The 14,619-nt window shown below is 36.7% G+C and overlaps 2 protein-coding genes across 3 annotated transcripts in view; one reads left to right on the top strand and one right to left on the bottom strand.

Annotated features, from left to right (window-relative positions):
- LOC110454658 (arpin-like) overlaps nt 1–4,571 on the bottom strand; it is a 10,668-nt gene extending 6,097 nt beyond the window's left edge. The window contains exons 1-3 of the mRNA XM_021504291.1: nt 4,425–4,571; nt 4,186–4,261; nt 3,271–3,403 (exon numbers count right to left, since the gene is read on the bottom strand). Coding sequence (XP_021359966.1) covers nt 3,271–3,403; nt 4,186–4,261; nt 4,425–4,516 — 301 coding nt within the window. The 5' untranslated portion in view covers nt 4,517–4,571. The remainder of the gene's footprint in view (nt 1–3,270; nt 3,404–4,185; nt 4,262–4,424) is intronic.
- A 5,281-nt stretch (nt 4,572–9,852) lies between these two features.
- Nucleotides 9,853–14,619, top strand: part of LOC110454636 — a 37,118-nt gene continuing 32,351 nt past the window's right edge. The window contains exons 1-2 of one of the 2 annotated variants that reach the window (XM_021504256.1): nt 9,853–9,956; nt 11,116–11,398. In XM_021504256.1, the coding sequence (XP_021359931.1) occupies nt 9,936–9,956; nt 11,116–11,398 (304 nt within the window). In that variant the 5' untranslated portion in view covers nt 9,853–9,935. Of the gene's footprint in view, nt 9,957–10,755; nt 10,862–11,115; nt 11,399–14,619 lie in introns of those variants that run through there. The other variant, XM_021504257.1, reaches the window with a different exon arrangement.

Here is a 14,619-nt window from a genome sequence, read left to right as displayed (position 1 = left end):
GTAGTTGGTCCTCTCTATGTTATCTACAGTACGAAATGAGGTAGTTGGTCCTCTCTATCTTATCTACAGTATGACATGAGGTAGTTGGTCCTCTCTATTTTATCTACAGTACGAAATGAAGTAGTTGGTCCTCTCTATGTTATCTACAGTACGAAATGAGGTAGTTGGTCCTCTCTATCTTATCTACAGTATGACATGAGGTAGTTGGTCCTCTCTATTTTATCTACAGTACGAAATGAAGTAGTTGGTCCTCTCTATGTTATCTACAGTACGAAATGAGGTAGTTGGTCCTCTCTATCTTATCTACAGTATGACATGAGGTAGTTGGTCCTCTCTATTTTATCTACAGTACGAAATGAAGTAGTTGGTCCTCTCTATGTTATCTACAGTACGAAATGAGGTAGTTGGTCCTCTCTATCTTATCTACAGTATGACATGAGGTAGTTGGTCCTCTCTATTTTATCTACAGTACGAAATGAAGTAGTTGGTCCTCTCTATGTTATCTACAGTACGAAATGAGGTAGTTGGTCCTCTCTATCTTATCTACAGTATGACATGAGGTAGTTGGTCCTCTCTATTTTATCTACAGTACGAAATGAAGTAGTTGGTCCTCTCTATGTTATCTACAGTACGAAATGAGGTAGTTGGTCCTCTCTATCTTATCTACAGTATGAAATGAGGTAGTTGGTCCTCTCTATGTTATCTACAGTATGACATGAGGTAGTTGCTCCTCTCTATGTTATCTACAGTATGACATGAGGTAGTTGCTCCTCTCTATCTTATCTACAGTACGAAATGAGGTAGTTGGTCCTCTCTATCTGATCTACAGTACGAAATGAGGTAGTTGCTCCTCTCTATTTTATCTACAGTATGAAATGAGGTAGTTGGTCCTCTATTTCTTATCTACAGTATGAAATAAGGTAGTTGGACCTCTATTTCTTATCTACAGTATGAAATGAGGTATTTGGTCCTCTCTATGTTATTAACAGTATGAAATGAGGTAGTTGGTCCTCTCTATCTTATCTACAGTATGAAATAAGGTAGTTGGCCCTCTCTTTCTTATCTACAGTATGAAATGAGGTATTTGGTCCTCTCTATGTTATTAACAGTATGAAATGAGGTAGTTGGTCCTCTCTATATAATCTACAGTACGAAATGAGGTAGTTGCTCCCCTCTATCTTATCTACAGTATGACATGAGGGAGTTGGTCCTCTCTATCTTATCTACAGTATCAAATAAGGTAGTTGGCCCTCTCTTTCTTATCTACAGTATGAAATGAGGCATTTGGTCCTCTCTATGTTATTAACAGTATGAAATGAGGTAGTTGGTCCTCTCTATCTTATCTACATTTTAAATGAGGTAGTTGCTCCTCTCTATCTTAACTACAGTATGACATGAGGTAGTTGGTCCTCTCTATCTTATCTACATTTTAAATGAGGTAGTTGCTCCTCTCTATCTTAACTACAGTATGACATGAGGTAGTTGGTCCTCTCTATTTTACCTACAGTACGAAATGAGGTAGTTGCTCCTCTCTATCTTAACTACAGTATGACATGAGGTAGTTGGTCCTCTCTATTTTATCTACAGTATGAACAGTATGAAATGAGGTAATTGGTCCTCTCTATCTTATCTACAGTATGAAATGAGGTAATTGGTCCTCTCTATCTTATCTACAGTATGAAATAAGGTAGTTGGCCCTCTCTTTCTTATCTACAGTATGAAATGAGGTTTTTGGTCCTCTCTATGTTATTAACAGTATGAAATGAGGTAGTTGGTCCTCTATTTCTTATCTACAGTATGAAATAAGGTAGTTGGACCTCTATTTCTTATCTACAGTATGAAATGAGGTATTTGGTCCTCTCTATGTTATTAACAGTATGAAATGAGGTAGTTGGTCCTCTCTATCTAATCTACAGTATGAAATGAGGTAGTTGGTCCTCTATTTCTTATCTACAGTATGAAATAAGGTAGTTGGTCCTCTCTATGTTATCTACAGTACGAAATGAGGTAGTTGGTCCTCTCTATCTTATCTACATTTTAAATGAGGTAGTTGCTCCTCTCTATCTTAACTACAGTATGACATGAGGTAGTTGGTCCTCTCTATGTTCTCTACAGTATGACATGAGGTAGTTGCTCCTCTATATCTTATCTACAGTATGACATGAGGTAGTTGGTCCTCTCTATTTTACCTACAGTACGAAATGAGGTAGTTGCTCCTCTCTATCTTAACTACAGTATGACATGAGGTAGTTGGTCCTCTATATTTTATCTACAGTATGACATGAGGTAGTTGGTCCTCTCTATGTAATCTAAAGTATTACATGAGGTAGTTGCTCCCCTCTATCTTATCTACAGTATGACATGAGGGAGTTGGTCCTCTCTATTTTATCTACAGTATGAAATGAGGTAGTTGGTCCTCTCTATCTGATCTACAGTATGAAATGAGGTAGTTGCTACTATCTATCTTATCTACAGTATGAAATGAGGTAATTGGTCCTCTCTATCTTATCTACAGTATGACATGAGGGAGTTGGTCCTCTCTATTTTATCTACAGTACGAAGTGAGGTAGTTGCTCCTCTCTATCTTATCTACAGTATGACATGAGGGAGTTGGTCCTCTCTATCTTATCTACAGTATCAAATAAGGTAGTTGGCCCTCTCTTTCTTATCTACAGTATGAAATGAGGTTTTTGGTCCTCTCTATGTTATTAACAGTATGAAATGAGGTAGTTGGTCCTCTCTATCTGATCTACAGTATGAAATGAGGTAGTTGCTCCTCTCTATCTTAACTACAGTATGACATGAGGTAGTTGGTCCTCTCTATGTTCTCTACAGTATGACATGAGGTAGTTGCTCCTCTCTATCTTATCTCCAGTATGAAATGAGGTAGTTGCTCCTCTCTATGTTATCTACAGTATGACATGAGGAAGTTGGTCCTCTCTATTTTATCTACAGTATGACATGAGGTAGTTGGTCCTCTCTATGTTCTCTACAGTATGACATGAGGTAGTTGCTCCTCTATATCTTATCTACAGTATGACATGAGGTAGTTACTCCTCTCTATCTTATCTACAGTATGAAATAAGGTAGTTGGCCCTCTCTTTCTTATCTACAGTATGAAATGAGGTAGTTGGTCCTCTCTATCTTATCTACATTTTAAATGAGGTAGTTTCTCCTCTCTATCTTATCTACAGTATGAAATGAGGTAGTTGGTCCTCTATATCTTACCTATAGTACAAAATGGGGTAGTTGTTCCTCGTTTTCACTTACTGTAGGAGGAGTTGAGATAGCCCGTCCTCACTTTCTGGGTTTCACTGAAGTTTGGCTCCACTTCATTCCCACTGCTATCAAACTTCCGTCGGTGTACCCGGTCAGGGTCGACATACAGTAGGTAGTATCTGTGCTAGAGGGTGGTTGAACAGCCATTTATTAGACAGAGTTATCACTATTAAGATGGTTGTAGAGAAAGGATAGATCTAGTAATTCAGTTAATAGTATTACTGCCTGCCCCACTGAACAGGTCCCGTACACTCTGCCGATTGAGCTATATAGCTGTAAAGACCTATAATAGCTCTATTGACCTATCTGAAATAGGTCTTTTGAGCTATTTTCATGTGATTTTCTTTTTTAAGGAAAACGAAACAAAGTCGCTTTAGAAAGAAGATTTTAACAAAGTCACTTTAGAAAGAAGATTTTATCATTATGTTGATAACAAAAGACATTAAATATAAGTATTCTTTGGAAAAATAATGATGTAAAAAAAAATCGGAAATTTTACATTTATGAAAAATGAAAATAAACATCTAAATGTATGCTTTTTGTAGTCAACATTACCATAAACCTTATTGTTTTATGCGACTTTGCTTTAATTTAATGAAAATTGAAATCTGAGAAAATATAGCTCAATACAGCTATAATTTATAGGTGAATATAGCTATACAGGTCTTTACAGTTATATAGCTCAATCGGCAGAGTGTACTGGACCTGCTGAATACAAACGGAAAGTAAGTTTGGGGTAAACATGATACTCGTGTACGTCGCTGTTTCATCATCATTACGTCTATGTAAAGAAACAATATATATTAAATACAACTGTACCAATTTTACTAACAATTTCAACAAACAAGTTCAGCTAGGAGTTGCATGCAATTTACAACGGAGAAGTATTTATCATATCGTGTTTACCTTCGTATCCCCAGAGTCTGTGACAGCTACCCTGCCACGCCCCTTGAGGACACCTTCAATAATCACACCATCCCCACTGAAATTGAGAACACTGATCATTACAATCATTATTATCAGTGTGCATTAGTAATATAAGCTTGTCTAAATTAACTAGGGTCAGGATCAGTATCACATATCTGAAGTACGACACCACATCCTCCCAAATAAGTACACTATAGCCATTGATATTAAAGCGTTACCTCGCCAGTGCTGCCTCCGACCACACCCTAGCCACACGGACGTTACCCACGGGCAGATTAGCCAAGGGTTTGTTGTCATACAAGCGGCTCATGCCGCGATCATACAATGTTGACTTCCGGGGATGAAGTTTCAGCTACTGATAGAGTTATCCCTCTTCGATCGTGTTGAATTTGTTCATACTCCTGGGGCTACGCTTACTTTCGCTCTGTGCAGAGAGCAAAGGTGGGCGTAACCCCTGGATTATCGAACGAGGGACAGTGAGTGTATTCATTCACATTTAGAGTAGTAGATGTATGGAACAATTTACATGTGCATGACGTTAATGCTCAAACAATTAGGGAGTTTGAAATTTTAATTGATGAACATTTTTGAAGCCATATTGATTCAATATAAACTAAGAATGATATATATTACCACGGACTTAGATAACTAATTCCGTGATATTACATTATCATGTCATTTTATCTAATGTATTCTTAGGTTCATAATAAATTCCTTATTATGCACAGGTTCAGTATAAAACACAATAATAATGCCGAAGGCATGAGAATATTAATTATGAATGATCATATTTGTACGCAAACGCGCAGTTTATAAATGTTACGTTTATAAATTCAAGTTTTTGTTTTCCAAACGTGACAATCGATATTTAAATAAACTTAAAATATGAAAATATGCATTAGCTTTTATTCGGGTAAGGTGTGTTTGTATATACACTACACAATAAATTTGTAATGGTTTTGGACATTCACTGAGCAATACAACCTAACATTAGTTAAGGTATCATTACGGAATTGTTCTTATTTATGACATAGATCATGCCATACTACTTAACGTACTGGCACCCGTATGTTAAATTTTACTGAATTGGACCAGTGTGGTCTAAGAATATGCCTGTACTTGATGAACAAATTCACCCATAACTTGTAAATCATACATTTAACAACATAACATTACATTTCGTAAGACCTGTTGCTAATACAATTTTTAATGGGCACAATAAAGGGAACTGCACTGACGTCTCTTATCACAGCCAATAAAATGTTCTCGGTAACTGACGTCTTAATTAGGAGTATAATTCATTCAACTTATGTTCTCAAAAGCTGAAAGAACATCATTTGAAGCACTTGTTTTAACGTTATAGGTACAGTAAAAGTTCACATTTTACTGATGTATTTTGGATAAGTGTAGGTGATATACACACAATTACGATACAGGTCATTATATGACGTCACAGATAGCGCGAGGGTTGTTATGCATACATCCACCATTAAACGAGTGTTATCTGCGGCGTCAGGGAAATTCACATACATGTGTGACATTACTTTTGATACATACCTACAACTGCCCTTTATATGTTTATTATAATTCATTTAAATGATCACTCATTATTATCATATTTCACAATCAGATCAGATGTCAACCAGAAAACTTGTTAATAATCGTCAATAACCTGCATTAACCCTTTGTTTAAGTTTGTCCGCAGCCGAAATCTTGAATACCGAATCAAATGCAATGTATAGTAACACCGTATGTTTAGAATGCAGGGATGTTACTATCAATAAAGGGGCAAATAAGAATAGGAAAAAGAAATCTTTCAAATCATTATACATCTACGTAGTGAACTGTCTCTGTTTGGTAGAGTTTGTAGTGTCATTGATGTCAAACTCAGAAGAGTTAATATACGATGAACGAGACCAATTGATTTTTATATGTTTAAAGATACCGCATCGTCGATATATCTGAAAGAGAAATTGTTGGACTCGGTACAGTTTTTTTGATACCCGCACTTTGATTTGAATTCATATTTATTGAAAACAAGCACATGTCGGCCAGAAGAGGGACACACTTGTACATGTACCTACAGTCGGCCGGAACATCGTTCCGTCCATATGAATAGAATATATTGTCAACCATGGTCCAGGAACTCAATTATTCTCTCGCTTTCATCCTGAATATATGTTTAATCTTGGCCTTTGTCGAGTTTTTTTCACAATATGCTCCAAAATACAATGTAGTTTGCAACCATGCATGCATATCTCCGCTTGTCAAACAGAAAAGGAAAAAAATAAGAGAACGAAGACGTATACAGTCACAATACGGCTGTTACCTGGTACAGGTACTAAGAATGGCAGGGATACGTTTGGACAATTGCTTGGCTGAGTAGCTAGCAGGGCCAGCAATAAAATGTTGTTAACATCCGAAACAGATCCGTAACGTTGACACTGGAAAATGAACAGAAAATATACATTGTAATAGAGTCTTAAAAATGGATTAAGATAGTATCAGCTTTCATTGCTGACAAACGTTATACTAATAACACGGTACTGATGCAGATGTTGATTGTGGTATGGATATCTAGACAAAAATAGGTGCTTTGTATTAATTTTTGATCTCAAGCTGCTTATTCGTTTTTGAATACACCTGATAGATTTGTACCGTTTTGAAAGTAACTTCTAATTCAGCATTAACTCGAATTCCCATTCCACGATAGTACGAGTCTCCCGATACTTTGGGAGCTTCAGTCTACGTCACGTATACATTTAAGTGTATCGAACAGTCTATGTAGCAGAATGTAAAATAAAATACCTGTAGTTGTGCCGTATAAAGCCGTAGCTGTCCATTAATGTGTTTCATAATGGACAGCTTCTGGCCTGATAATGGACAATTACAGGTAACAAAACAGTTGTGAGCACCAGTATCTGGCCTGATAATGGACAATTACAGGTAACAAAACAGTTGTGAGCACCAGTATCTGGCCTGATAATGGACAATTACAGGTAACAAAACAGTTGTGAGCACCAGTATCTGGCCTGATAATGGACAATTACAGGTAACAAAACAGTTGTGAGCACCAGTATCTGGCCTGATAATGGACAATTACAGGTAACAAAACAGTTGTGAGCACCAGTATCTGGCCTGATAATGGACAATTACAGGTAACAAAACAGTTGTGAGCACCAGTATCTGGCCTGATAATGGACAATTACAGGTAACAAAACAGTTGTGAGCACCAGTATCTGGCCTGATAATGGACAATTACAGGTAACAAAACAGTTGTGAGCACCAGTATCTGGCCTGATAATGGACAATTACAGGTAACAAAACAGTTGTGAGCACCAGTATCTGGCCTGATAATGGACAATTACAGGTAACAAAACAGTTGTGAGCACCAGTATCTGGCCTGATAATGGACAATTACAGGTAACAAAACAGTTGTGAGCACCAGTATCTGGCCTGATAATGGACAATTACAGGTAACAAAACAGTTGTGAGCACCAGTATCTGGCCTGATAATGGACAATTACAGGTAACAAAACAGTTGTGAGCACCAGTATCTGGCCTGATAATGGACAATTACAGGTAACAAAACAGTTGTGAGCACCAGTATCTGGCCTGATAATGGACAATTACAGGTAACAAAACAGTTGTGAGCACCAGTATCTGGCCTGATAATGGACAATTACAGGTAACAAAACAGTTGTGAGCACCAGTATCTGGCCTGATAATGGACAATTACAGGTAACAAAACAGTTGTGAGCACCAGTATCTGGCCTGATAATGGACAATTACAGGTAACAAAACAGTTGTGAGCACCAGTATCTGGCCTGATAATGGACAATTACAGGTAACAAAACAGTTGTGAGCACCAGTATCTGGCCTGATAATGGACAATTACAGGTAACAAAACAGTTGTGAGCACCAGTATCTGGCCTGATAATGGACAATTACAGGTAACAAAACAGTTGTGAGCACCAGTATCTGGCCTGATAATGGACAATTACAGGTAACAAAACAGTTGTGAGCACCAGTATCTGGCCTGATAATGGACAATTACAGGTAACAAAACAGTTGTGAGCACCAGTATCTGGCCTGATAATGGACAATTACAGGTAACAAAACAGTTGTGAGCACCAGTATCTGGCCTGATAATGGACAATTACAGGTAACAAAACAGTTGTGAGCACCAGTATCTGGCCTGATAATGGACAATTACAGGTAACAAAACAGTTGTGAGCACCAGTATCTGGCCTGATAATGGACAATTACAGGTAACAAAACAGTTGTGAGCACCAGTATCTGGCCTGATAATGGACAATTACAGGTAACAAAACAGTTGTGAGCACCAGTATCTGGCCTGATAATGGACAATTACAGGTAACAAAACAGTTGTGAGCACCAGTATCTGGCCTGATAATGGACAATTACAGGTAACAAAACAGTTGTGAGCACCAGTATCTGGCCTGATAATGGACAATTACAGGTAACAAAACAGTTGTGAGCACCAGTATCTGGCCTGATAATGGACAATTACAGGTAACAAAACAGTTGTGAGCACCAGTATCTGGCCTGATAATGGACAATTACAGGTAACAAAACAGTTGTGAGCACCAGTATCTGGCCTGATAATGGACAATTACAGGTAACAAAACAGTTGTGAGCACCAGTATCTGGCCTGATAATGGACAATTACAGGTAACAAAACAGTTGTGAGCACCAGTATCTGGCCTGATAATGGACAATTACAGGTAACAAAACAGTTGTGAGCACCAGTATCTGGCCTGATAATGGACAATTACAGGTAACAAAACAGTTGTGAGCACCAGTATCTGGCCTGATAATGGACAATTACAGGTAACAAAACAGTTGTGAGCACCAGTATCTGGCCTGATAATGGACAATTACAGGTAACAAAACAGTTGTGAGCACCAGTATCTGGCCTGATAATGGACAATTACAGGTAACAAAACAGTTGTGAGCACCAGTATCTGGCCTGATAATGGACAATTACAGGTAACAAAACAGTTGTGAGCACCAGTATCTGGCCTGATAATGGACAATTACAGGTAACAAAACAGTTGTGAGCACCAGTATCTGGCCTGATAATGGACAATTACAGGTAACAAAACAGTTGTGAGCACCAGTATCTGGCCTGATAATGGACAATTACAGGTAACAAAACAGTTGTGAGCACCAGTATCTGGCCTGATAATGGACAATTACAGGTAACAAAACAGTTGTGAGCACCAGTATCTGGCCTGATGATAGACAATTACAAGTAACAAAACAGTTGTGAGCACCAGTAAACTTTAGAAGCAAATCCACAATGTATTTACAACATATGGCTTTACTAGAGATATATGTACATTTAAATATTATAAGAATTTAACAGTAAAATATAATCCATGGAAACACCAGAGATATATATATTTGATCAAGGAATAATCCAGCTGACCACCATATCACTGTTGAATTATATTGAAGAAAAAAGTCTCAAACTACCCATTCTTTGAGAGAAAGGACTGATCGCAGGCCCGCAGAATGCCTGAATGGAAAGTTTTCGGTTTGTCTCCTTTACATAATGTTAAATCGGAGCAAAGGATGATGTCACAACTGTGTTTTAATTTAGGGTTTATAAATGTTCACAATGCAATACACCAGGTGAATATACATAGATGTGTAATCCCGGATGTTACGGGTAGTCTATATATAAAACAGATTGTACCAACATGTATGGACTACCTGCTTTGGTAAGTTTATAAAACAAACATGAATTGTTCTGTTTGTGAAATGTTACATTTGTTTTAAGATTTGATCAAGTGTATTGCATCGTATGACGGTATCGATAACAACAACAAATGTCTGTTTTGTGTTTACTGGGGGGAGACCTCTACTGCGTATATATGTCTAGACAGGGTTCCATGTTTGTTTGAGTACAGGTACGTGATATGAGAATAAAACACTAGGCAAATTGTCTTCTATATAGTAAATACAGTGGTATGCACGTAGGTAATTCAATTGCTTTTTATTGTTCAAATTACAAATGTAAATACATCATATTAATTTCAAAACAAATGATGAAACAAACACAGTAATCTTGAATTGTAAACAATATGTTTGTCTACTCAAAAGTCATTTTCTCTCTACTCAGTTCAAGAGACTGTTTCACGAATAAGCAGGGGTCAAATATAAGTTGTTTATTGTCATTCGATAAAAGAACATGATATGCTATGATGTCATCAATCACCAAACCTGAGTTTGGTCGGGCTTGCTATAAGAATCGGATACTAGGTAACTACATGGAAACATTTCCTTCTCTAAGTTATAAATAAATATTACAAATATGTGTTTATAATCTTGAAACACCCATACACGGATCATCCCACATCACATTTCGTTGTTCTCAAAATAAACCTTTGTGTTACGGCAGATTGGTATGTGTTGGACAGTGCTCACGTTTGTAGCGTTACACAATACAGCGCTGACAACATGTGGGTAAGGGTTGGGTAGTTTAACGGGTGTACAATTCCAGGAAGTTAATTTGAGTGTACTAATTTGACTGCCTGAGACAGGCACTGCTCGATTAATGTAACTAACGAACACAAAGGCGAAGTATTGGCTTATTCTCTTGATAATGCATTATTTTATATCACCAGTAAGTGGCTGATGTAAAAGAATCAAATATATATAGCTTCATATATCTTTATTTAATTTTCCTGGACCAGCATGACCCAAAACTACAAGAGGCGGCACTCGTGTTTCGATTCTTTTTATTCACCATATTTCTTAAACCTCTTAAATTTCTTCTTCTGCCCTTCACAATTAATCCGTTCGGTCAAAAATGTAAAAGGGTTTTTTTCATTTTATATAAAATACTTATGTATAATACTGGCCTGTCCTACTCCACAGATACAGGTACTGACGTTTAGCGTATTGATATGCTGTATACGTCATGGCCTTTCTCTTGAACCGGACGACAAACTTCAAACACTGGGCAATGATGAGCCAAACAAGAGACAACTAGAACAAAGCATCAACCCTCTTGGGGGAAGCAGAGTCCTACTAGCTTTATTGCCGAGGGATGACGAATCAGATAGTAAGGAACAGCCACCACAGTTTGACTACGCTTATCAGATAAAACGAGAAAAGGATGGCAGAATGATAATCTGTGGACGGACCACATGTCCTCCTGGTAAGTATACGGGTTCATATAGTTTAACATATTTATAGTCACGTGATAAGACAAACCATTATGTATGTATGTGTGTGTGTAACCAAAGTACACTGTACATGGGCTTGTGATATATTACATATGTATAACCTACCTGTCGTGTATGGCTTAGTAAAGTGACCTTGACAATGGTGCCCTGTGTTCTGTGACGTCGATGTTTTGACAATGAATTGGACTTGGAGACAAGACGAAATGCGACATATTATATGAAAAACTTAAATGACCGGAAGACGCACTGTATGCTTCAACTTCGCGCCTATAAAACATACAAACTTCTGGTCAAGCTGGCCATCACTGTATGTCAAGTTGTTCGTGATGGTAATGCATCGCATTTTACACAATTACCCTGACGATAGAGTGCGGGATAGCATGAAAAGGTTGACGTATATAAGCGTGTGTGTTTGGTGGCAATGTTCTACTTTCGGTTTGTGTGTATATAACATTTGTTTCTGTTTTTTATTGTCGATGCCGTATGTAAATAAACCCCTTTCAACTACAGAGTGTTGTAATCTTATTCTCCGAGACACATGTGTGACATATATTTACCTATCTAATTAGCTAGATATAACGTTACAGTAATTATATGTGATTGAACAAATGCCGTGCTATTGTGTATAGCTCAGAAGTACCGGTTGTTTGTTTGTGATTGTCTAAACTCATGTCAGTGTGTAATTTATTTTTAAGATTTGTTATTTATACTCAAAAATAAAGGTGGAAGCAAATTGGTAGTCATGAATGAAAAACAATGTAAACTATGACCATTGAAGAAAATGGTAGGTAAAATTTTGCTGTTTTGGGCTGAAAATTGACACTTGATCACAAAATAAAGACAAGTATATCTATAAGACAAATCACAACTTACCGTGAAGCAAACAAGGCTGTTCACCTGAGCAAGAAGATGTTTCGAACACCGTGAAAATGAAATTATAATATATTACGTCTATTGTTTTCAGCTTCATTCAGCCTTGTTCGATTTGTGCATAGGTGTGATGTATCCAATATAATAATACACCTGTCACTATTCTTCAAATATCAGAAATGTAAAACATTTCCTTGCAGTTTTCTCGATAATAGTCACAACATGGGTACTTGGAGAATACATAGGTCCCTTTTTATTATCATTATTGGTCTATTCAAGATTATGCGTGTCCAATAACATCATGTGTTCTAATGTCACTTTCCAGACAAGAACATCACCATTTGCAACAAACTGTTTTACCAATGATCATATTTTACATTGTTCTTTATACTCAATGACAATTTCTTTCCATCATTCTTTATTATGGGGAAAAACGATGAGCCAACATTAACTTTTCCGCTCTGATATGTGCTAGTGTATAATGGCGGACTATATAACTAGGGATTTGATAACGCTAGATCCTGTATGAGTGTGAGGCTGAAGCGTATATTTTTCCAAAATTTTCTCTCTCTTTATATATAACACAAAAACGTCGATTATTTCTACATGATACACGCGCATAATAACACCTCGTAATCAATCAATGAAAGGTGTCGTTACATCGTGTAGAATAGTTAACGAGTAACAGGTGACTACATCATCTACAGACAATAAGTGATAATTTACAGATCTGTATATTTTGATAACATATGTTTTCTTCTGACTTCACATTTTGTTGTGCTAACTTTGTGTTGTGATATTGAAAGTAATCCGGGGCCAATACAAAATATAAACTTGGTTCATTTGAATGTAAGGTCTCTCAGAAACAATACAGCCTTGGTAGAAGCAGAATTTGAGGATAATGGTATAGTCTGTATAACAGAATCTCATTTAAACCCTTCAATATCTAACCTTGACATTCAGATGCACTCCTTCAATTCCAATCCTCATAGAAAAGATAGAACTACTGGTCCGGGGGGGGGGGTTATAGTTTATCACAAGGATATTATTGTTATGAATAGGCGAATGGACCTAGAAAAGGATGATGTTGAACATATATGGTTAGAAGTATTAGTTAATAATCATATATTTCTTCTTGGATGTTTCAGACCAGAAAGTAATGTCGAATACTGGAATAAATTAGATAATACGTTGACCAGAGCTACATATACTTCACTGGATGTGGTACTGACAGATGATATCAATATTGATATGTTAAATCATCCGTTGAATGATCACTTATCAAGACTCCTTATCAAACATAATTTACTTAGTCTTATTAATGAACCCACAAGAATAACACCTGACAGTGCCACATCCATTGATATTATCTTTACTAATAACCAAAAACATAGTTAAAAATACTCATGTATCTCCATCATTTTGCAATGATCACTCCTCAGTACATGCTTCAATTTCTTATTCTGTATTTAAAAAAGTAAGCTATAAAAAAACTGTTTTAAAATATGAAGAAGCAGACTTTGATAGAATGAACAATGCCTTATTTGATATTGATTGGTTGAATTTGTCTTCAAATCGGGATTCTAATACTTTTAATAGCACTATAGTCAATGCAACCACGGAGCAGGTCAATAGATTCATTCCTACAAAAGTAATAACTGTGCGCCCACATGATAAACCATGGATGAATAATACAATCAGATTGAAAATGAGACAACGAAATAGAATTCACCGAAAAGCTAAATTAACAAATAATCCCCATTATTGGGAATAATTTAGAACCCTACGAAATGAAACTATTGACCTTATCCGTGAGGCAAAAGCAAACTATATGAAAAATCTTGAAAAGTCACTAAATGATAATGTGGGTACTCAACCACGTTAATCCAACGGCCAAATAATCCATTATCCAACTGACAAAGCAGAGCTTCTTAACAATCACTTCACTAATATTTCTACATCAACACCTGACCTCGAATTACCCCAAACAACACAACCCAATGCCCCTCATTCACTATCAAACATTCATATCACTGAACAAGATGTTTCCGATCAAATTAATATACTCAACACTAATAAACCCCCAGGCTCTGATGCTGTTATTCCTAACATTGTGAACAAGCTTCATGCTTCTCTTAAATTACCTCTTATGTTATTATTCAATAAGACACTAGAGTCTAGTATAATACCTTTTAGTTGGAAACAAACAAATGTTAATGCTATTTATAAAGAAAATGGCTCATCTAATGATGTGTTAAATTACCGACCAATTTCAATTACATCATGCTTCAGTAAAATAATGGAAAGAAATATTTTTAAATAT

The sequence above is a fragment of the Mizuhopecten yessoensis genome, unplaced genomic scaffold, assembly GCF_002113885.1.
Source record: "Mizuhopecten yessoensis strain PY_sf001 unplaced genomic scaffold, ASM211388v2 scaffold7987, whole genome shotgun sequence".
In the NCBI taxonomy this organism is placed as follows: domain Eukaryota; kingdom Metazoa; phylum Mollusca; class Bivalvia; order Pectinida; family Pectinidae; genus Mizuhopecten; species Mizuhopecten yessoensis.
This window is presented reverse-complemented; position numbering and strand designations above follow the sequence as displayed.